This window comes from Molothrus aeneus, chromosome Z (genome assembly GCF_037042795.1).
Source record: "Molothrus aeneus isolate 106 chromosome Z, BPBGC_Maene_1.0, whole genome shotgun sequence".
NCBI lineage: Eukaryota > Metazoa > Chordata > Aves > Passeriformes > Icteridae > Molothrus > Molothrus aeneus.
The window spans coordinates 10987692-11011641 of NC_089680.1; the positions used below are offsets into that span (position 1 = coordinate 10987692).

Sequence of the window (23950 nt, forward strand, 5' to 3'; positions counted from 1 at the left end):
CTCTTTGTCTGTTGAGAAAGTTGCTGAGGCCCTTCAGTTTTGCTGCTGCTGTGTTTTTAAGGGTAGCAGCAGTCTGTGATATCCACCAGCACAGCTAAATTTGTTGCAAAAGCTGAACAACCTTACTTCCTCACTCTTCACAAATGTTATGCAACAGGATACCAGTACTGCTAGAAGAGTACTGCTCCAAAGATAGTAAAACTTTTGTGTTCTGCTAAGACAGAAAAATTAATCAAAAATAAAATAATGTTAAGATTTTTTAAATCATAATTGCTGTTTTCTGAGAAAATAATATTTTGAAGACAAAGAATAACAAGATAAACTCAGCCAGGTTGGAAAGATAATTGCTATTTTAGCTGAACTATAAAACAAATTACTTTTACAACACATTGCTTTTTTTCCACAAAAATTTTTTTCATAAACCCCATCTTTACTCAAATCACTTCCAGTTCTAAGATTGTGGTTACAGCTAGTATACTATGTAGATAGTATATAAAATACCACTGAAATAGGCACTTACTAAAAGAGACTACAAAATGAACAAATATAATATGAAAAAGAACATACCAACTTACAGAAAAATGGGTTAGCTGAGGCATAGCTTAAAAAAGGCAAAAATTTAAAATATAAATTGAAGTTATTTTGAAGTTATTGCTGCATCTGCAACTGATCTAGATATTCTTTTCAACAACTAAAGTACTCACCATCAAGGTTTTATACACACCTGCAATACATTTTGTTCTGCTTCTTCTCCAGTTATAACTTCAACTTTATCTAACAGGATTTTCTCCACTGGCTTGGAAACACAAGCAGCTGCTGATTCAATTAGTGTTGCATTCTTCAACAAAGGTCTTTCTGTAGGAAAAAAAAGAAAAAAGAAATTATTTCTGTACAGGGAATATTTTGGGAATATTTTTAGGATAACAAAACTAGTACAGGTCATACAGGATGTGACCTCAGTAATACCTGTGGTATCTGACGTTGTTTAGTGTTATTAATAAGTTTTTGGCCAAAGGAACAAACATTAGAGGAAAAGGCAGGAATACAAAATACCTCACTAAAAAGGCTCATACAGAATTGAACAGGGCTGTTTATAGTTGCAGAAGTTTGTCCCAAGGGACAAACAGGAACAATCAGAAACAAGGCCTAAATATTTAGAAGCTGATTTTCCAAATTAAACTCATCTGATATATTGTTATGCCAAGTATACATATCCCAATATTCAGAATAATAATACATATATAATGAATATTTAATAGGAACAGAGAGGGACAATATTTGAAAGAAACAACATTGTTACAAAGCTCTCTATCCTTGCATAATCTATACACAAGTTCTGAGGGCTTTATATTTAGAATTTTTTACTTATAAGAATGCTTACACAAATCATAGGATCTAATACATCTGTTACTAAAGAGGAGTGCAGAATTTATCAAAAAGGCTCACAACAGGGGCCTGTTGGGGACTCCCTCACAGCCTAGGTTTACATGGCTTGCTTAGCAGAAAATCTCACACCAGAGTCACAAACAAACCCTGAAGTCTGTCTGTGTAGAACTTTCAGTCCCACAATTATGATCCAAAATAACAAAGTAATTGATATGAGAATTTGAAAAATGCAAGCAGCAGACAGCCTAAAATTTTAATTCAACAATGTCCACAAGGCATTCATAAAGGTTGCTGCATTTTTCTTCAAACAATAAATAATAATCTGTAATAAATAATAATATTCTGTAGTATTTTCTTGAGTAATTCAGATTATGCTTTCTGAAGTTAGTCCAGTTCACATGTCATAAAACAAACTCTGCCTGCTTTCTGAAAATAGATTTTGGCACATACTCTAAGCATACTCATGACTGGATATCTTGAGAATAGATGAAAATTATTGACCACCACTCATTTGACATCCTCTAAAATACAGTAAGATATAATAATAAAGCTAACTGTGCTTATTTGCTGAGTATGCTTACTTGTTTGTGGCCTGACATTAGAAGATCCTGTGGACATGGACATCATTTCTCCTTTGTGTAAATCAGCTTCATTGCACAGCTTGGGATGCTTCTCAGGACTCTAGAAAAACACAGGGGAAATAAGAATTCCTATTTTAAAAAATGGCTATGTTAATTTATATCAAATAGAACATTGAATAATGATAGCATGCTAAGCTGAAGATAACCAATTTTAATAGCTTCAGAGTAAAAGTAGCCCACATGATACAATTTCAGTCTCTAGAGGAATTAATATTACTATCATAGAATCAGTACATCTTTCTTCCTCCGAGAAGAATGACCTCTTTGTGTGGATCCTGGACTAGTATTTAACTAGGTGTTAAGGTACTGGTTTATTTCCAGTTCAAGCCCATAAGTTCCCAGAAGAGTAGTAGAAAACACCCAGACACCACAAACTTAACTTCAGAAGACTTAAAAATTTCTATCATCTTCAGTTTTGCAGATAAATTTTCTTAGTCATGTCTAAATAAATGCTTGTGGCTCCTGACAATGCTCAATGTCTCACTCATACCTTATAAAAAAATCTTGGCCAGAAGACATACCCCAAACCTATGGTTGCCAAGCTTTTTACCTGGCAGATAAGCATACAGTTTTCATCCTACTTCAATTGAAAACTGAATTTCAAATCTGTTTTCAATGGTGCAGTCCTCAGCTTAGGAACCACTTTTTTGTCCTAGAGTCCTTCAGGGCATAAGCTGCCTCAGAAGCATGTACAATATGCTTTAACATGGACAATCTCTAAGGTGTCCACTTTTTCCCTCATACTTATTTATCACAGAATCACAGGATGGTTTGGGTTGAAAGGGACCTTAAAGATCATCTGGTTCCAGCTTCTCTGCCATGGGAAGGAACACCTTTAATTAGACCAGGATTCTCAAAGCCCCATCCAGCTCGGCCTTGGATGGTCATCCTGAATGACCTCCAGGGATGGGGCCTCCACAGCATTTCTAGCCAAATGTTTTACAGTGGTCTTACCCCCTCAAAGAGAAGAATTTCTTCCTAATAGCAAACCCAAACCTACTGTCCCTCAGTTTGAAGGCATTTCCCCTTGTCCTGTCACTCCTGTAAACAGTCTCTCTTCAGCTTTCTTGTAGGCTTCCCTTCAGGTATCCAACCTCTTTACAGTTACTATGGAAGTTATTAGAGCAGTAGGAACCACCACATTGTTTTATCTTATGTTGTGGGTGTTCCACTTTACATGGAAGAGATAAAAAACTCTTTTTCAAGTAAAAATCCAGGAGTGCATATTGTTAAGCATTAGTAATTAAAAAACCTGTCTAGGGTGGTGAATATAGGAATGCCTACCCATCCAGCAGCACATCCTTAGATATTTTCTCCTCAATAGACATTGGAACCGTATTTACTCACATCTTTAAAAGAAGGACAACCTAAAAAGAACCAATATCTGAAAAAGTAATTGCACTCTTAAGTACACTGACCTTGGTAAAAAGTCTGCCAGCATGTGCAGATCCAACCAAAACTCTTTCAACCATGTTTTCCCCAAACACAAAATCTGAATTGCTGCTGTTTTGTACACTTCTTTCTTTGAGCAACTGACTTCTGTGGGGACAAAATAACATAATAATGTGATTTAGAACTATGTAAAGCACTTTAAAGATTCACCACACTTAGCATTAAAGAAAAACAAAAGAGTAATGACCTAAGTAATCAGATAAATTCTTTAAGAGAATTTAAGAATATTCTCTATGGAAAATTTCACAAAAGGAACAGAGTATCACAGTGATTTTCATTAAGATTATTGAGGCCATTCTTTAAGACCAAAGAACAAGCAGCAAAACAGCATGCCACTTCTCAGGGAAGTGTCTTACTCCAGAAATTTTAATTAGTTACTTTAGTTTCCTTTTGCTCCTTCAAAGGACTACCAACAATTAACAGCAATCCTTTCAACTTCTCCACTACTGTGCAGAATAATGTACACCCTGGTGCCTTACATATATTCCTTCATCATCCTCCTCATGTTTCGGAAGTGCAGGAAGGCAATGTATTCACATACACACACAAATACTGAAGAAATGTATACATTTGATAGCAGATGGCTTAAGATGAGGTGTGAGTAAAACAGGAGAGAAAAGTGTTTCCATTTTTCAATTACCTGTTCCAGAGATATACATAAAATGAGAGGAGAACTCAATACTTGCAATCCTTTGGTACTGGCCAACTATATTTTAGAGATTACATTCAAGAATATTCTATACAAGTAGAATTGATTGGACCTGCTAATTACATAGCCAATTTAAATTAACAGGGTTCATTTTTTGTAGAAGTCACTAGGAAAGTCCTTGTAAACTCCTTTATGTGGAAGTTGTTCCTGCTGCTGGTTTGGTTTTGGTTTTGATTTGTTTGGTTGTGTTCTTTTTATGAAGGGGTTCTACATTGTTTGTGCTTTCTGTAGTGCTTAATCCTGCACGTCTTGCTGGCATAGGCAAAACCATGCAAGTTCTTTTCACTTCTGTTCCAGAAGGATGACTTGGCAGAAAGGCAGCCTGATACTGTGTCACAAGTGGTGCATTCTTCAGCACCACTTACTTCTGTTTCACAGTATTTATCACCCTCGGGAGGGCATAACATAACATATGTCATGTACAGGATATTCCTGTTAATTAGCTGGGTTTGTTGGCAGAACTTTGATGATTTCCTCTAAAATATTTTCTCTGTTCACAACTACAGTGTGCTTAAAACCTCTTCAAGGATGAAGGGCTTACCGAGTACTACCTCTCTCAATCTTTTTTAATGAGAAAAATACTCCTTAGCATTCTCATGCTTGATGTGTTGCTAAGACAACACATTTGCTAGGAGCAAAACAGAGAACTCAGAAAATACTTGTCTTTTCAGACTTTAAAGCTTCTATGCATGTTCTGGGCCATGAACAGGAAGTCTGAAGTGTGTTAATGAGCTTTTATTCTTAAATACATCCCTCACTAAAATTCACTGGAATGTGATCAATTTCCATACTGACATTTCAAATGCTACTTCTAGGCTGTTCCAATAGCAGCTTAAGGACAGCACCCCAAAAGAGCTAAAAAAACAAGAATTAGAGGCTTGTTTCTAAGAAAAAATGTGGGAAATTGTTTTGATTATATTCAGAAATTTAAGAAAAATTAATCAATGCAATCAGTTCTCTTCTAAGAGAAAGTTAACTGGAAGTGCCAGCCTTAAAATGTTATTAAAACCTCAATAGCCTTATGTTGCTGTATGGCAAGAACAAAGTGTTCTTGCCAAGGATGCATTGTCAGGGATGCAAAGTGTTCTTGCCCCAGGGATGACATTTGTCATGGAGATACAAAACACAGTCACTGATATCACGGAATGATCACTAAGAAGGAACAATGGGAGGAGAAATATGGATCAAGTACTCAAATGGGATTATGAGGGGAATGATTCAGGTACTAGCCTTCTCAGAGTGTCCAAAAAGGTCTGAGTAGCCACCAGTTCCAGTGCTGGCCTCAAACCCTTTCAGTTTTGTAAGCAAATCCTTGTGCAAAGTTGAGTTGATGTGACTGAAAGCCTGTGTTTTCCCATTGTTGTATTTCTGTCACTTATGACACAAGTTTTCCAAGCTTTTCATCAGAATCAACAAACTGGAATTTTTTCCTTTACAGTTTATTATTATAGTCAGCCCAGGAAATGAAAATTAGTGGTTTCATGGAACAAGGACAGCTGCAGCAACTGTGGAGGGATAACAAGGTATTTTCACTCACCTCTCCACAGAATCATATAACGAATAGATGAAGATGTGGAAGAGGAGCAAAAGTGAGAGAGAGCAAAGCAATCTCTGCATTTTATTTTATAAATGAATGTCAACAGTTAAGCCTTGATTGGAAATTAAATGCAAACTTAAAAAGTTGTTTTCTTAGCAATGAGATGTGGCTGCAATGTTCACTTACTGTTCAGCATGTATACAGAGTTTAATAAAGTAATTTGTTTCTTATTGATGAGAAAACAGCAATGCCAGAAAGATTTTACCCAAGTGTTTTACAGCATCAGTCACTTAATATGGATCAGAAGAATGGCACTTACATCCTTCTGCAATCTCAGAATAGCAGCAGGCACCTGGTAGTATTTAAATTAGTTTTCAACTGTCAAAGGAACCAACATTTACCATGATTGTGATAGAACTAGTATTGTGATCTTCTAGAATTCATGAGGCCCAAACACCCCAAGCATGGTGTTTGTGAAAAAAAAAAAAAGAAAAGGGAAAGAAATACCACGAGTACCTTTAACTTGTTGGCACTGAATCACTGTGTTGCATTTCTCTACTTCACAGGAGAAAGTCACTCACCAATCTTTTCCTAGATATTATGCAGCTGACAGAAGGTAAATAAATTTAAATTTAAAGTACCAACAGCAGCTGATTTAGTTTTTCTTACATGCATTATCACCATTCAGATTCTCCTAAAAACCCAGTGTGCTCTGTGGCTACATGTTGTCCTCAGAGGGCATAACAACAGCATTAAATGTAATAGAAAAGGTTAGTTCTTCCAAAATCACAGCAAGCATCTGCCCTCTAATGATTCTAATGGTTCTTTTTGCTGATAGGAATTAAGAATCTAAGTTGTCTGTGCATCTAAACTCACTTGCCTCCTCAGAACCCTGGCACTTTGCTTCACAATCTTTATCTGTGGTCCATCTAGCCCTGTAGAAGACTGGCACAGACTCCTTGGCAATTTACATATTCTATGCCCTCCTTGGGTAGGAGAGGGAATTAGGCAACATTAGAAATCTATTATCTGTAGATACCTAGCAATTTTGAAAAGTCATTCTCTCATCAAAAGTGATACCAGGTGTAACCCTGATGCTCACAACTTCCAGGTAAAAAACCCTCATCAACATCAGCAAGCAGTATTAATACCACAAGACAACCACAGACCTAGAGTTCTCATGAGTCAGTCCCCAGAGAGAGGTAATAGCCCACTTTTGCACCAGTATGACTTCTTCTCAATGCTGGCCTTGAACCCTTTCTGTTTCCCAAGCAAAACCTTGTGCAAAATCAAACACATGACCAGAAGCCAGTGTTTTCCCAGCACTGTATTTCTGTCACATATGACACAAGTTTTCCAAGCTTTTAGTTAGAATCTGATTAATCTCCAAGAAGGGGCTCTTTCCATCACATACAGTGTCAAGAGGATGGGGAAACATCCTACTCCGAGGACATCAGCTTCCTCACAGAAATTCTGAAGTCTGTGCTGCACAAAAATGCCAGCCTATCACAGTCACCACAGATAGCTTCTTGTGCCAGAAGTTCTGCTTTGTGAATGAAAGTAGAGCATCAATTGCAGCATTCACCTGGTATTCCAAATCAATCCTGTATTTTTTTTCTTTATGCTTCTTGTGTCCAATATGCTGAAATATATTGGTTATTCCTTAAAAGAATGAAATTTCCTGAGTTTCTATGAACCTTTTTTATGAGATGCAGCAGACATGCAGTCAGAAGAGAGATGGCAAACCAGAATAGTTTCTGGCTTGGTTGCCAGTGAGAAACCACCTGTCCCACAGAGATTAACTGCAGTTAGGAGTCCATTTTTTATGGCATATGAAGTTCACGTGAATAGACACAAATCCTGGCACTGCACACAAACAGCAGAGAGCCTGTGTGGGTGTAGATAGCATGGGCTTAGTACCATGTTAGACATAGGTGATGAAAGGGCATGCAACCAGCCAAGTGACAAGATGATGTAGAAATATAATAAACAAAATCTTACTGTGTTTTTTGAGAGCTGGAAAGATTCATGGTAATAGATGACGCCATTGCTATTTTGGAATTTACTGAATTCTCAGTGGATGAATAAGAGCTGTCTTCAGATAGCTAGGAATAATAAAATCAAATGGATTAATTAGAGCTAGTATACTTTCTGCTATTAACAGATCTGCTAGAATCCAGAGTCACTAAGGTATAAAGATACACAGACAGATACAGATATGGATAAAAGATGTAATTGTCCTCCAGCTGGGTACTAAACCAGTGCCCTCAATTAAAATACTAAAATCTCAGTTTCTAAATAAACAAAATCCAAAACACCCAAAGCTGATTGTCCTACAGAACCCTGATATCAGAAAGGTAAGACAGCCTGCAGAGAAGAGATAATTTTTCAAACACAGTCAGCATGAGTTTAACATTTCATATCATGTTAGTGATATAGTAATTCCACTGAAACTTACATGGGAACTTTCTTGAAAATAATGCATTTTTTAATGCATGAATAATTAACTGCATAATTAAGTAATTAATTAATTGCTTTAAAGCAGCACTGGTTTGTTTGGTGTTTGGTTTTGATTGTTTTGAGTGTTTATGTTTGATTGTTTTTTTTTCCTTAATTTGAGTTCCAGTAAAATTATTTTTCTTTTTACCTGAACACATGCTTCTTTCTTAGTCATTAGAGATACTACAGGAATTTCAGGACAGGTCAGGGCTTGTGGGGGCTGTAAAGTGGCAGGTCTAATGACATTCCACAATTGACTTGGTGACAAGGATCCTTGCAAAATACAAAGACAAAATATTTAAACATATACTTTTTCTTCACATCTAATTCATACCTATATGTCTTGCCTCTTGACTGAAACTTTCAAAACATTTAAAAATAATATTTACTGTTTTTATTTGCTTCATATTCTGCAAAATTATAATGGTTTCTAAAATACACAACTCTGAAGTGAAAGCAATGTGTTATCCTATCAGGATAAAAAAGTAATGAGTTATATACATAAACATTTTATTTGTACTTACAAAATATATTTGTATTTATATATTTAAGTAAGTCTTTATACTTATATTTATTGCTTTGTTTTATATAGGTCTTCTGGCATTTCAGATTAAATTCTGCATCCTCAGATGCCAAGAGGTTTCTTCATTGCCTTCTCCAGGAGCAGAGGTATTCAGTTAGAAATGTGAAATTTCACTATGGAAGGTTACATTCAGTCCACTCAGGAAATAAGTACTCAGAGCAGATGGTCAGACCAGAGTTCATAGGACATTTACACTGTCAAACACATACGTTATGAACTGCATAATGATACCTAGCCTATCATTCAGTATGGAAAAGAGCTGTTCTTTTTTTGTCTTCCATATCACTAAAGGATGTTTTTGTGGAGCTACAGTGAAAAAATATTACAATGACAGTTACCTTCTCTTGGACTTTTGATGATGTCAGAATTTCTTTGAAGAAGAGCTGAGGTCATGAATATGTTATTCTTCTTCACTACAGAAAAGGAATTTAAAATTAAATAATGAGTACATCCAAATTTTAACCATTAATTAATATTTCTGTATCCACTCCCTCTTTTGGTAGTACCCGAGCAATATTCCAACATATCCATCTGAAAAAGATCTCCAAAATAAGTGTTACTGTCTCAGTTTTTACAGGTGGACAGACTTTGGAAGAAGAAAGCACCAGAGGTTTTCTTGGCTATGTCACAGTCTTTTGGATGTTAATTAATGTTTTTAATGCAAAATCTTTCTTCATCTTTTAAAACTAGGTGTTCCTGCTTTGTAGAAACATTGAATGCTACCTGGTCAAGTTTTAGGCATTTTTAAGATGATTAAGTGAGGCCCAAACACATGGAAATAAATAAATAGCAAATAAATTTACCCTGCCCTGCTCTGCAAAAAGAGTTAGAACAATGGCAGTGCACTATTGATGCTTTCACTGTTTTAATAAAGATATCAAACACCAGTGAGAAGGTGATGGCAACGATGCTGTAAAAGTCTAGGAGGTAAGGGGGATAATTTGTGTGTCACCGATACCCAAATAACTGTGGAGCCAACCAAGGACTTCTGGTAGTAACCCACTGTGAGAGAGTGCAGGATGTGGCTGCAGAGGGTATCTACACAGGTAGGGCAGCACTTTTCCAGGACAACTGTAAGCACAACACAGCACAGCACAGCAGGAATGAGGCCAAGATGTGGGCATGGGCTGTAGGGCCATCAAGACCACCCCAAGGCCTCTGACCCATTTCCAGAAAGAATGAACTGCACATGAGAACTGATTTGCATTAAAAAGAGAAACTCATCTCCAGGGTGGGGAAACCCTTCTATATAAAGGTACCCTGTGAAGCCCAGGTCTATGCCCCAGGATCCTGGACATGCCTTCAGCCAGACCAGTGCTGATGCTGGAACCAGGACTGGTAATCTGTCTTTCTCTCTTTCTTGCTTTCTCTCTTCTCTTCTTTAATCCTCTTTAATTCTCTCTCTTCCCTTTCAGCTTAACCCTTCATCCAAAACACACCATGTGGTTATAATAAGAGATGAGGACTTATACCAGTTTTCATGCTTAGTGTGTAATTTACCAGTAAAACTTTTTAAGCTTTTGCAGAACCTCTGACTTCTGTCATTCCTTTCCACCGTGAACCCCCAAGATTTGTAAATCTTGGGTGCTGCCTTCCCCTTAAGGGTGCGATGCCACACATACACCATGTCCTGTAGAATGGCACAACTGATACAATACATACAATCACCACTTTTTCATTGCAGTAGTGTATTTTGCTGCTATTAAATTGCTGGGCACTCTCAGCATTGTTTAGAAATCCTCTACGCCAGTGTCTGTCAAGAACTTGTAACTGTCAAGAACTGTTACTCTGGTAACAGACATAGGCTAGGATTTGAGACCACTCCATCTTTCCTGTTAGTGCTAAGAGAGGGAGGATATTCTCTGGATCCCTGGTTAAGTGGAAGACAGGCTCCTAGGACACAAAGTTATATTCTTGTAGGAACCATCACCATTATATTGCAAGCAAACTATTCATGTAATTACCATAATTTCATTTCGGTTTTTTAAGTATAATTTGTATCACACTCAGTAAATGCACGCTTTTAAATTATTCAAAGATTTCACCCCTGCCCCAGAGGATTCCCCAACTATGAAAAAGAAACTTATCTTCTATTGAAAAACCAGTCCTCCTTATAAAACAATCCTTTCTCCCATCTAAATACCAGATTAGTCCAACACACTTCAGCTTTTCTTGCAGGAAAAGCATTTCTGCACACATCTTTATTTTGCCTAATACTTGCTTTTCTACATAAATAATTATTTTTATTTACCTGTCTGGGAGGGAGGGAAAGTAGGAAGGATGTTAAATGAAGATGATCTCCCTCTTTGCTGTGTGAGAGCTGTATCTAAAAGAATAAGAGATTAAATTATCACTTGTTTGGAGCATAAAAAAGACAAGTTTTAAGGTTAGCCAGGCTGATGTCATGCTTTCATTGACAGCAGAATAAATTATTGTCTGCTACCCACCATCTTTCTGAAGCAGATTTTTAGGTTATGTCTATGCTGCTGACCCCAGGATGTCTCTGAGGCCAAGAAGCACAGCCTGGCTCAGGCACACAGCTAGCCCTCTCTGTATCAGCTCTGTCCTGGAGACTGCCAGGTGGAAAGGTTCAAAACAGAAACAGACAGTGACTTATCCCTTAAACAGTGTGGGCAGTCAAGAGAGAAAACACTCCAGCTTCCTCCTGCACTCTGCTTTATTTTTTGGTATAGGCATGCCCTAAAATTTCTCACATATCTATTCCAGTTTAACTTTAAGAGTAAACCAAACTTAGCTTAAGTCCTCTTGGCTACATTTAGATGTGATTTAAAAAAAATACACTGTACATATATTAGTGCCTGAATTCAGAAGTACCTTTTTGGTACCATCCATATGTTAAATAAAGATTGTGGAAAACAGATGAGTTCCTCTGCACAGTAGCCTCAGGGATTTGTGTTCCTTTTCATGGAAACAATGCACAGTCCTTAATGAGCCTTCCCAGCTCATGGCTGGATGGCACGTGGGCCCTTCTGCAAACTGTTACATCTTAAAGATTGCCCAGGGAACAGTGATCTCTTCAGAAGCCAGGGATATAATTCCTTTCCTGACCTCATCCTCCCTTAACTGTGTGAGCAAGTCAGAAAAATTGTATGAAATTTATGGATTTTTCACTACTTTATGTAATATTATCTAAGTATGGAAAAAATAATGTCTTTTTAATTAAAAACAATTTCATTGGAAACTACCAGCAAGTATCAATGTTTAAGTTTTCATTACTTGCAGCAAGCTTACAATGCAGAAACATGTCTTAGGTGGGAGAATTCATTCTTTTCATTGCCAGATGAGAATACAGAACTCCAATCAAAACATGACTGGAGATAAATGTCATACCAGTGTTAGACTGAGAGTCAGACTTCTGGAAAGTCAAAGATGATGATCTTGCACGTTTTCTGGAACAACTAATGAAATCTAGAGAAAAGAAAATACAATGTAATTGGCAGGAGGCATCAGCACCATGTTATAATACTGAATTAAAACATGAACAAACATAAATTCTAGGAGAGACTTAGAGAACAGCTTTAAGGCAGTATCTAAGCGCAGGAGGGCTTTGGAATCTAAGTCAACACCTGTCACAAAGCCCTGGGGAATCTTTATTTCTATTAAGTTCAGGGAACCCAAAGCAAGCACTCCAAATCAGTTCATACTCCATGGGCTCAGAAAACATTAAGAATGAGGAGCTACATTATAACATTACCCAAGCAAACAGAAAAAGACAATTAGGAATTCATACAGCTGATGAATACACTTGGTCAATTTTCAGGGCTTCTGGAGCTTGTCTTTCTGATAAATATGAGAGGTGAGATGGAAGAACTTGAGGGAAGACAGGCACATGTATATTAGGACAGAGTAGGTGGCTCTACAACCCACAAAATCTTAGTCTGGTAACTGGTATTTGCCCCTGCTCATAGAAAGAGTCCAAACACTGTTTTCACAGAAAATAGGCAGACCTATGAATAACTTGGTTATATTATGCTGTTTCAGTGAGGTGGTGATTACCATTTTCAACTTTGCAAACTGGGTCTTCTGCAGGCCGCTGGAAAAAAAATAAGCATGGAAAGGTCAATGAAATAGAACAATCATTTTCTAGACAGAAACACGAAATATAACAGTCCAGCATATATGCATTAAGTCTTGTTTTTGTTTTCTATTCTTCCTTGTTCTATTTTCAGACCATTTATTACAAGTGTTAACCAGGGCTAAAATCTTATACTGCTGCCAGGATAATTGTCTACAGAATCCCTATTTCTTACCAATTTTTATCAATAATGAAAAAGGGGAAAAAAAGGCTTTTTACCTTCAAAGAACAATCCTTCTTCTCAAAAACAAATGTTGGCTGGGCAAGCACTGATTTCTCTGGAAAAGAGAAGAGATAGTTTTCAATAACAATTCCATAACAGTATTTATAAATTAGAGCTTTGAAAATGCAGTGCAATAACAAACAGGAGTTTATCCTTTTGTTACAAAGGAAGAAACTAAAGTGATGTACAGTACAGTACATTAGGAAAAGAAAAGCTAAAATCCCCAAATCTGAGTATGAGTTTTGCCTAACTAGATGTCATGGGATTTGGCCTCATATTTTTAATATTTATCTTTTTTTTTTTTTTTAAAAGTGCTTTAACCTTTAAAGAAACATCTGCCATCCTTTAAGAACAAGGGTGAACTGCATCTTTGCGTAACAGAAAAGAGCAAGGATGTGAAATGTACAATATCCTAAAGGAAGGAAAACAAGAGAATGTGTTATGCTTTCAGCTACATTCATACATTTTGCTCTTTAAGCTTCAGGAAGGTGGATCTCTAGGGTCAGTTTTAATGTGTGTGTATGCTAAATAAACATATGGAACTCTATAGAGCAAATTTTAGTCTCAGCATACCTCTGCATCTCTTAGACATAACTAAAAATATCTTGGATCTATGCTCTTTTTTTCTATGAAATATTTTTCTGCTTACATTTGCCTCACATCAGAGTTTATGTTGATTTAGGGTTCACTACTTCTACATCTCATACAACTTCTTCAGGCTGTTTACTTTGTTAGGCTTGTGACCTTCACAGCCAGTGCAACTCTAATGGACTAAATTTGGTTGTCAGTGTAAAAGAAAAAGCTGTTTTCACCAGCACCACTGATTAATGACACATTTATTATATGAATTAAGGGGCAAAAAAGCAGACACAAACAGATCTTTTTTTAAAGACCACCCCATACAGGATTCATCTCATTCTAGCTTGATACATGTGTCATGTGCAGTAAATAGAAACAATCAGCTTCTGGCTATGAGCATATTTTAGCTGTGTACTTTAGATGACAAATGGAAAGCTCAATGCATGTATTTCTCTCCATGGCTGATAAGTACAGAGTTCAGACTAGGGTGACTGCTGAGCTATTTGACTGGCCTCTGGCCAGAGAAATCTCATACTTGGTGCCTTGTTAGCTGACATTTGACAGAATATTTATCACATACACAAGATTTTTGTAAAACTCTTTTCCTCGGTTACCTCTTTAACAAAAACATCCAAGTGAAAATATGTGGATAGGTATTTTTATCTAGAACTACACACCTATCTATGACCAAACAGCTCGAGCTTTAGTATCAATTACTCAAAGGTTTAATAATGTAAACATCAACCTATCATGGAAGAGTTAAGATTACTATACCAAAAATGTATTCAACTATCAAGGAAAAAGTAAACATTGTTAAAATAAATGCTTCATGTATGCAAACAGGGGCAAGGAGCATGAAACTTTCACTCAAACCCAGGGATATACAGACAGAGGAAGAAGTATTACAGTTTTGCTGTTGTTAATTTTATTTTTACTTGGGCATTGTGTGTGTGCAAAGGACGGGATTTAACAAATTTAGCATGCTTTGCTAAATGAAATGAAAAATGAAATGAAAAATGAAATGAAAAATGAAAGCCTATTTCTTCCTTAATAGAAAAAGCAGAAAAAAGTTCACATTGTTCCACTGAAATAAAGATAACTCTCTGTCATTGAAAGTTGAAGAAAAATTCCATAATCTGGTTGCAGCTAGAGGGTCAATGGCATGGCACAACACGAAGCAATTCCACTTCTATTCACTAGAGGGGAGTGGCACACATGAACAATAGTATTTCACTTAAATATGATTTTTTTTAAAAGAATAGGCTTTTTTCTGTCCCCTTAAAAACAAACAAAAAACCCCAAAACTGGCATTCTTACTGAATGAAGGAAAAAATACAAAAAGTAATACAAAGAGTAACTGTAGAAACCTTCATATTCTTCTCAGTAGTCCTCAAGCTCAGAAGCTTGCACTATTTTTAAAGGTACATTTTCTCCAAAGAATGGAATTAGCAAAGAGTAAACTGCTGTGAAGGAATAGACTTTCTCTGACAGAGTTAACTTTTCCTAGTTCTAAAAGGCTGTAGGGGATTTGAAGGAATTAAGAAAGAAAGCCCACTACATTTGAAACAGTGAGATGATTTTAAAATAATATTTTAAAACCCAAAAGTTCCTGAAGAAAAAAAAACAAACATAACTGCTTAATTACCAACAGAAACACGTGAAGCTACAGCATAATGGTACCCTTCAAAGATAAATATCCATATTTTAATATTGCAGTAAATATAAAGAATATATCCCACCTACTGCTCTTGAGCCAAAGAGCTGCCTGTAGATTAAGTCAGAGGTTGCTGAGGCTGCCACAGTTATTTATAGTTTGTGCAGTTCTATAATGCTTCTACTCCAGTCAAGAAAACCTTTTTGTAATTCCTGAAGCATATTCCACAAAGCTCATCAGTAAGATCTTCACTCCTCAATCAGGCTGCTCATAACAGGGTTTTAAAAATATATTTGTGTTAACTATATATGTATCCTAAGCATAAATTTCCATTTACATTTTCAGCTTCTCAGATATTCAGGCACAACACATCTGCAGCTGATCTCCACAGAAAAAGACACTCAGAACTTCTTGTGGATGTAACAAAAGGCCATCAAGGAGTTAGCACAGTTGTGCTGATGTGGTAATTTTAACACTGATCAGTCCCTCTGCATTTCTCCCCTTCATTCCCTGCTCTAAGTCTGCCTCTGGCAGGGTGGCTGTGCTGGCTGCAGAAGTGCACCCAGCCACGCAGTGCCAGACTCAGCCACAGGAACAGGCAGCAGCAGCCAAGGCCAGGCACAGGCAAATGCAGACAGAGGAACAGGAATGGGTGGGCTGGAGCCATTCTCCCTCATCAGCACCACCAGGACACAGACATGGGCTGGCTAGTGCCTGGTTCAGACCGGGCCACTCCAGTTCTCGGTAGCTTGGCACTTGTGGATAAAAGAGGCTGTTGGAAAAGTTACCAGAAAATAATGCCAAATGAGCTGCCTCTGGCTGCAAGGACTGGAATAATCCACCAGCCTCAGCCAAGAGTCCAGACACAGAACCTGTCTGTCTGCACATGAATAATCACCACAGACTGAGCTCTCTCTCCCTCGCTACAGTTCCCCTGAAGCTGCTGAATCAGAAACCAAATGTTTGCTGTATTCAAAGACCAAAACAGGCCTTGCCTGGAAGATGCATTAGAAACGTTTCTTGGTCTGAGATCTCACATGGATGGTGTCCCAGCTCCAGCCTCCTGTCCTGCACAGAAGCACTATCAAATGCTCACACCTGAGCTACCTGACATGGAAGGTGCCCAGGTTACAGGATGGAGACTGCATTCCATTTGAAAGAGCATTTTGGGAAAAAGTAAGTGCTGGCTGATGCCTTAGGAGCACTAGCCAGAATAACATACAAGAAATAATGTAAAATTGCTTTTACCAGATTTGCTTGTATCCTAAAAGCCAGCATTGTCCATGAGATGTAAGAGTCTCTCTGTCTTTGCTGTGATATTCCACTCTTCACATCCATTGCTATTGCCTTTTCTAAAGCTATTGAGACTTACAAAATATATACATTAAAAAGTAAGTGGGACGCTGATGATTTTGAAAATTTTAGAGTTGTTATTACTATTGTTCCATACTACCCTAAACACAGATAATTGATCCATAACCTTTGAGGGCTAAGGACACAGTGGAGAGAATATAAGCACCTATCTGTTTCTAATTTTCAGGCAGTACTACACCTGAAATAATGCAAAAAGTGGTGACAGTACTGTTTCTCTGTTTCTCTCAAAGAAATGCAAAAAAATTCCCTCAAAACTTTCAGAAGGTAAGATAGGACTTGTGATCTCAATACAAGTTTTTAATTTCTGATGTTGAAACAGTTAATTTTTATGATTTCAATTTTTAAAAATTAAATCTGTTGCATCTTCATCATTAACAAACTGGCCAGAAGACTGAAAATTCTTTAATTCATATCCATAGCAAAAACTTACACATTTTTTAAAGTAAAGATTGACCAGTTGCTTGGAAAGGCTGAGCCCAGCAGTGGCAGCATCTCTGGGATAATGAATTTAAGAAGGGCAAAAATGTACTGCACAAGGACAATTGCAGCTGTGAGAGGAGTGAGAATGTGAGAGAGGAACAGCTCTGCACACACCAAGGTCAGTGAAGGAGGAGAGAGAGAACGTGGATAGTGAGGCAGCTGTGCCCCTGCAGGCCCTGCAGGCCCAGGGGGGAGCAGAGATCCACCTGCAGCCCCTGGAGGAGCCACAGCAGAGCAGGTGGATGTGCCTGAAGGAGGCTGTGACCCCATGGGAAGCCCGTGCTGGAGCAGGCTCCTGGCAGGGGCTGTGGCCTGTGCAGAGCAGCCCTCACTGGAGCAGGCTCCTGGCAGGGGCTGTGGCCTGTGCAGAGCAGCCCTCACTGGAGCAGGCTCCTGGCAGGAGCTGTGGCCTGTGCAGAGCAGCCCCTCACTGGAGCAGGCTCCTGGCAGGAGCTGTGGCCTGTGCAGAGCAGCCCTCACTGGAGCAGGCTCCTGGCAGGAGCTGTGGCCTGTGCAGAGCAGCCCCTCACTGGAGCAGGCTCCTGGCAGGGGCTGTGGCCTGTGCAGAGCAGCCCTCACTGGAGCAGGCTCCTGGCAGGGGCTGTGGCCCATGGAAAGAGCAGCCCTCACTGCTGGCAGGAGCTGTGACCCCACTGTGGACCCACACAGGATGAATTCATGGAAAATGACAGTGTGTGGAAGGGACTCAAGTCATAGAAGTTCATTGAGGACTGTCTCCTGTGGGAATGATCCTGGAGCAGGGGAAGAGTGTGAGGAGTCCCTCCTGTGACAAGGAAGAAGTGGCAGAGACAACGTGTGACAGAGCTGACTATAACCCCCATTGCCCATGCACCTGCCCAGTGAGAGGAGGCAGAGAAAAGAGGGAGTGAGTTAAGGCTGTAAAGGGTGGGAAGACTTTTTTTTTTTTTAAGAATTGGGTTTAGTTCTCACTAACATATTCTAATTCTAATTTGACTGGTATTAAACTAAATTGACTTCCCCTCTTTTTCCTGTGATGATAATTGCTGAGTGTTCTCTCCCTATCCTTATCTCAACTCATGAGCCTTCCATAATTTTCTCTCCCCAGTTCATCTGAGGGAGTGAAAGAGTGGTTTTGGTAACACCTAGCATTAAGCCAGGGTCAACATACCATAACATTAAATAAATAAAACAAACAAAAAGGAAAATAATGGCACAAACCAAAACCAAACAGAAGTCCCCTTCTTAATCAGAAAAAAACTTTCTCAAATAGAATATGATACTTGAAAATTGCATGATGTCCAAATAATTTCACTGACTTAAAAAAAACCTTTAACTGCATCCAACTTTTGCTTTACAGCATCCTAGTAAGCACTGCACAACACACAAAGGCTTCATGACAATTTATAATTAGCTCATGATTTTATCCTATCAAATACATTGAATTATCAAGTTTCTGTGCTCTGATATGGTACAGCATACTTTGGAATCTTTGCATGTTATTGCTATAATTTGCAAAAACAGAAGCAGAGACCCTGCTGTATTTTGATGCTACAGCTTAGATTGCTGGTTCCCACAGAACTCTAACCAAACAAGGTTAATCTATTGATTAGTGAATCTATTGATTATTATTATAACAAATTCTTGCACATAAGACTGCCATTTTGATTGTTTCACATCTAAACTATCTCAATGAGAACATGTAATTTGGGAAGATGTTGAGAAGAAAAGTAGATTTAATGTCACTTCAGTTACTACATCCCCAGAAGTAGTTTTATGTCACTAAAGTAATAAGGGGAAAAAAACCACATAGAAAAACTTTGACTCTGTCACTAATGAATATGGGCTATGTACAGCTATTACTTGAAAAAACACTAAGTCAAAATTTTGTGGCAATATACATGAAAGAAGAGAAGCAACAATGGACTAGCATTTAAGTGGGAGACATGGATTGAGAAATTTACATTGATAAATAAAATTAATAAAATAATTTAATAAAATTAATTATTTTCACTATTCTAGATGATGGTCTGTACATTAGTGACTTCAAGGAGAACCAGAGTTAAACTATGTAATAATATGACCAATTTTTATTCAAAATGATGCAAAAACATAGAAAACTATCAATACTTTAGGCAGCAAAACTGCAACAGGCAGAAGAAAAATTCATATAGTGAAAAAAAGAAACAAGTTAAATTTACAAAATATTATGCTCTCTAAGCTTGGGCTCATGTCTAAATATTGTTTCTGGCTTTTGATAGAAAAGACATCTGTCAATATTTCCAGTGATGGACCATTTTCATCTAAAATTAGATGGAAGTTAACAAAAACTTTTGCCTTCTCTCAAGGAGAAGTCAAGAACAGGATTTGCCAAACCCACAACAGAACCATAGTTTCTGGTTTTGAAATACTCATGGAAGTTCAGAACATCAAGCAGCATCAATTCACAGCCAAGAGAAAGTGCCACAATGCTGCCAGCCAGCATCTCGGGTCCCTCCATGGCCCCACTATGTAAGCCAGGCTTTCCTCTGCCAAAACTTAAATATTTAAGACAGATGACATGAGGCAAAATGGGGGCGTCCTTGAACTTCATGCAACCAACTTAATAAAATGGATCAGCTTAAAAGGACTATGAGAAAGGGCTTATGAAATTTCCCATTGCTGACCCCGAGTTACAGGTTGTTCCCAGAAGCGGTGGGCAGGTGAGCATTCCTATGGAATGCACACACACAGCTGGCAGCACCTTTGAAAAAACAGGTCACTAAGTAAAGCTCTAAATGTGGACCTGGAAACCTTGGAAACCTACTTTCAGATTCTCATCTATTAGTCTTTATACTTTTGATTCTTCTTATGAAGCATATTTAATCCTTTCTAAGACAACTGTCTTTAAAAATAAGATCAGTTTTAATACCGTGACTGGGGATTTTCCAAGCAAGCTTACGTAATTTTTTTTGCTAGAGACGTTGTAATACAAGATTGATTGCTTCAATTTCCACCTACATCTATTATATGTACATAAGGGGTTTTATTTAATCTGTAAAAATTAAATAAGAAATAAAAATAAGGTAATAAATCAAATTAAATTCTAATCAGAAGAGTTTCCCATAGACAAAGGGAAATAAGGCTATAAATCAAACTAAATTCTAATCAGGAGAGTTTCCCATACACAATGGTATCAGAGATGTCTGTTGCTATACAGCAACATACAACTTCAGTATCTTAGTCATAGTTCCAGACCTGTATGCTAATGGAATTTTTTCTTTTATAATACTCTTCTGAATGTCAGTGAACCAATAGATTTCCAACAATTCCTCATGAATCCTGATTTTCCAAATAAGTTCAACAGAAATCATTCTAAATAGTTAAAAAATATTTTGAGTATGGTTAAAATAAGGTACTTCAAAACTCTTGAGATGAAATCTTTGACAAAGCTTTTTGTTATTTGAAAGAAAAGGGACCACCCATTGCTGTGAATTTTATTTCTAGAGAATTTAAACATATATCACTGATATTTGGCCACTGGCTGTCCTTGCTGCAGGAGCGACTGTACTTCAGTGGCCCATGAAGAGACTGCTGGACGCAGTACTGGGCTCTGTTCAAACACCCTGTAGTAAATATGAAGGGCACATTGCTTGAGTTCACACAGCATCCTGTAAATACAGTTTGGGGAAACCAATAAATAACTTCACACCTCCCTGTTTGAATCAGCAGAGAGTACATCATCAAAGAAGGGAGTTTTTGTTTCATTGCACACAGAAAGAATACAGTTCATCTAATTGACAATTTGAGAAATAAAACTTCTGAAGGAATTTTTCCTAGAACAGCTTTACTACATTTTTGGGACTCCAATATTGCACACTCTTTGTTATACAAATAGTTCATAACCCACATAAATAATTTCCCTGTCATCAGTGGCAGCAGTTATGAGAGCAAGGATTCTTCAAGAGGGCACAGTCCTGCATAATCAGACTCTTAACATTTTAAGACATGTTCATCCTCTCCTAAGTCCCTCTTCTCAATACTACAGATTCTAAGCACAGATAGGGATTAGGGTGGAAAGGGTTCTTCTATCAAAAAAATTCCATCTAATGCCCCTAGCTCCCACTGTGGTTCATTGCATGCCATGTGAGAGATGAGATTTAAAATTTAAAATACTTCTCCTCAGCCATGGAAATTCAGGGGACAGCCCGTGGAAGCGTTTATAGATACAGCATATGTCACACCCACTCACCTCTGTAGAGCACACTTCTCATCTTTCATCTGGGTATAACATAAACAGTCATCAAAATGGCAATAAAAACTCCCCTATCTCAGCAACATTGTAACATAATTTCTGAGAGAAATGTAACCCAGTTGGCTTTATTTCAAACATTAGAGTGAAGAAAGTATTTTTGAGAGTCTCATCACTGGAGTGTAATTTTAGCAGTGCTGCAAGCCCAGAAGTAACTGTGTCAGTAGACCAGCAGGGCTGTGCCAAAAAGCGCAACCAAAAATTATTTTAGAAACACTGAAACACCCCACTGCTCAGAATTTTTAATCTATTGTAAATCTATTGTAAAATAGATTAAAAGACAGTAAAATACCCAATGCAAGGGCAATAAAATTCGTCAGCATAAAAAGTGTTACCTTTTTCAGGGCATTGTACCAAATTTAAATTTCATAAATCCCTACGAGATAACACAGAAGTTAGATAACACACAAATCCTCAGGGGGTTTGTGCAGAAATTTAACTGTATGGGTAATAAGGTCATGATCCACTAACACTCACACATCCATAAATTTCAGTGAGTAGGCTGGACTGTGTGCTCAATATTAAGCAAAAACTGAAAGGCTGGTCAACTGACAAATTAGCCCAACTTCTCTAAAATGTATCATTCATAATATCAGGCTTAGCCCTTGAAAGTCCTCTTGGTAATTTCGGTTCATTCATCAACCCCTGTAGTAAACAATGGCTGGTGGCATTATCTGCAAAAAGTTCTTAATATTAGCACTTGTTTTCGTTATGCATCCTCATCAGTTTTTAATGATACTGATAAATGACTCTTAATTCATGGCTCTCCTCACTACCTAAATAAGGGATTTTGGTGTCCACCTCTGCAGACAGGCATCAGTCTGAGGAGCTAGAGCAGGACAGTTTTGCTCCCAAGGTGCAGGGCACGTCAGGGCATGAACGTCCAGGAAAACGAATGTTGCTTCCAGGTATGGCCAGGAATGCAAATGCTATTCCCACCCATTGTCAGGCCCAGCATCTAGGAAAGCTGCAGAAAGCTGGAATGGCGGGGGAGTCAGAAACATAGAGAGTCCACATACACACATCTGGTAGTGTCCTTTCCTCGAGTAAATTAGGAATTGGAGGTTTCCGACAGATTACCAGTAAAAACAATGTAATAAAACAGCACAGCCAGCCAAGCTCTTGTTTCGCATTACACACTGCACTCTTACCAACCAGCACATTCTTTGTGTTTATCCCATTCCCAAAAAAAAACCGTGGGGGAACACAAGAGACATGCAAAAGACAATAGCTAACAAAATCTACCTGTAAAGCATTCCTCCTTGGGATCTAGCGTGCTGCCGCGGGAGCCTCGGCAGGGCCTGGGCATGGTCTGTTCTTGCAGGTGAGCAGCTCGGGGCACAGCCCGGGGACCACCGGGCCAGTCTCTTCTCTTGGGGACGTCGGGCACCTTCGCACCCCGCCGGGCTCTGTCACAGCCAGCGCAGGAGCACCGCGTGCCTGCACATAAAACATTCCCTTTGCGAGCAGGAATTGGCTCGTTTCTCATTATGAGGCCAGCATGAGTACCCTTTTACATACACCTCTCTCTCTGTAGGTAATCGGACATGTTATATGCGCCGGAGCCGGCTCTGTAAACCTGCCCCCCGAGCCGCTCGGGGCCTGGGGACGCCGGTGCGGGCGGGCGGCGTTTCCCGCAGCGAGACGGGGATGGAGCGGCGCCGGCGGCCGGCGGGAACAGCCCGGGGCTGGAGCCCGGGGCCGGCTCCTCGCCCGCGGGGCGGGCCATGGGAGGGGACTCGGGAAGAGAGCCGGGCACGGGAACGCGGGGAGGGAGAGAGGGCGGGCGGGGGAGCTGCGCTGCTCGGGCGGTGCGGGGGCTCGGTCACGGGTGAGCTTCCGTGAATACTGTGCCTGCTGTGGGGGGGTTTTTTGGCTTTTTTTTTGTTTTCAAAAAGAAGATGAAATATCAAGCAGGGTAGGCGAACACCGTTGTTGTTCGCAGGCTGACGTGAACCAAGTGCAGAGTCAGCACAAATAGGTGTTGCGGTCCCTCCTTCCAGACGCGCTGTGCTGCGAGGTCTAAAGCCTCGCCTGTGCGTCCTGATGCTCTCTTAAATGGCAACAGCCTCAGATTCTTCAAGTGGGAGCGATTTCAGGCCATAATGTACTGCAGGCCTGGTGTCAAACTGCCTATAATCATAACAGTTCAAGACAAAAAGGCAGAAACAGAATCATACGCCTTGTCTAATCTGGTGTCTTTGCACAGCCAATATCAGATGTTCCAAAGAAACAAAGAAAAAAAGATACAAGAAGTCCAAGAGCACACAGATGCTCCGTGGTTTTCTGTCATTAGAGACTCAGTGTGTGTTGGCGTAACTTCTAAAATGTGCCATTTAACCCTTCTGCAGAAGAATCAGGGAAACTTTTAGACTGGAAAATACCTCTAAGATCAAAGTCCTACCTTAACCCAGCATTGCCAAGTTCCTCATTAAACCATATCTCCAAGTACCACATCTACACCTTT

The 23950-nt window shown here is 38.8% G+C and overlaps 1 protein-coding gene across 1 annotated transcript in view; it reads right to left on the reverse strand.

Annotated features, from left to right (window-relative positions):
- Positions 1 to 22972, reverse strand: part of RANBP3L (RAN binding protein 3 like) — a 32407-nt gene extending 9435 nt beyond the window's left edge. The window contains exons 1-11 of the mRNA XM_066569066.1: positions 22729 to 22972; positions 13123 to 13181; positions 12825 to 12861; positions 12159 to 12236; positions 11059 to 11133; positions 9146 to 9220; positions 8373 to 8497; positions 7727 to 7830; positions 3446 to 3566; positions 1968 to 2067; positions 725 to 855 (exon numbers count right to left, since the gene is read on the reverse strand). Of these exons, the coding sequence (XP_066425163.1) occupies positions 725 to 855; positions 1968 to 2067; positions 3446 to 3566; positions 7727 to 7830; positions 8373 to 8497; positions 9146 to 9220; positions 11059 to 11133; positions 12159 to 12236; positions 12825 to 12861; positions 13123 to 13181; positions 22729 to 22972 (1149 nt within the window). The remainder of the gene's footprint in view (positions 1 to 724; positions 856 to 1967; positions 2068 to 3445; positions 3567 to 7726; positions 7831 to 8372; positions 8498 to 9145; positions 9221 to 11058; positions 11134 to 12158; positions 12237 to 12824; positions 12862 to 13122; positions 13182 to 22728) is intronic.
- Between the last annotated feature and the right edge of the window lie 978 nt (positions 22973 to 23950).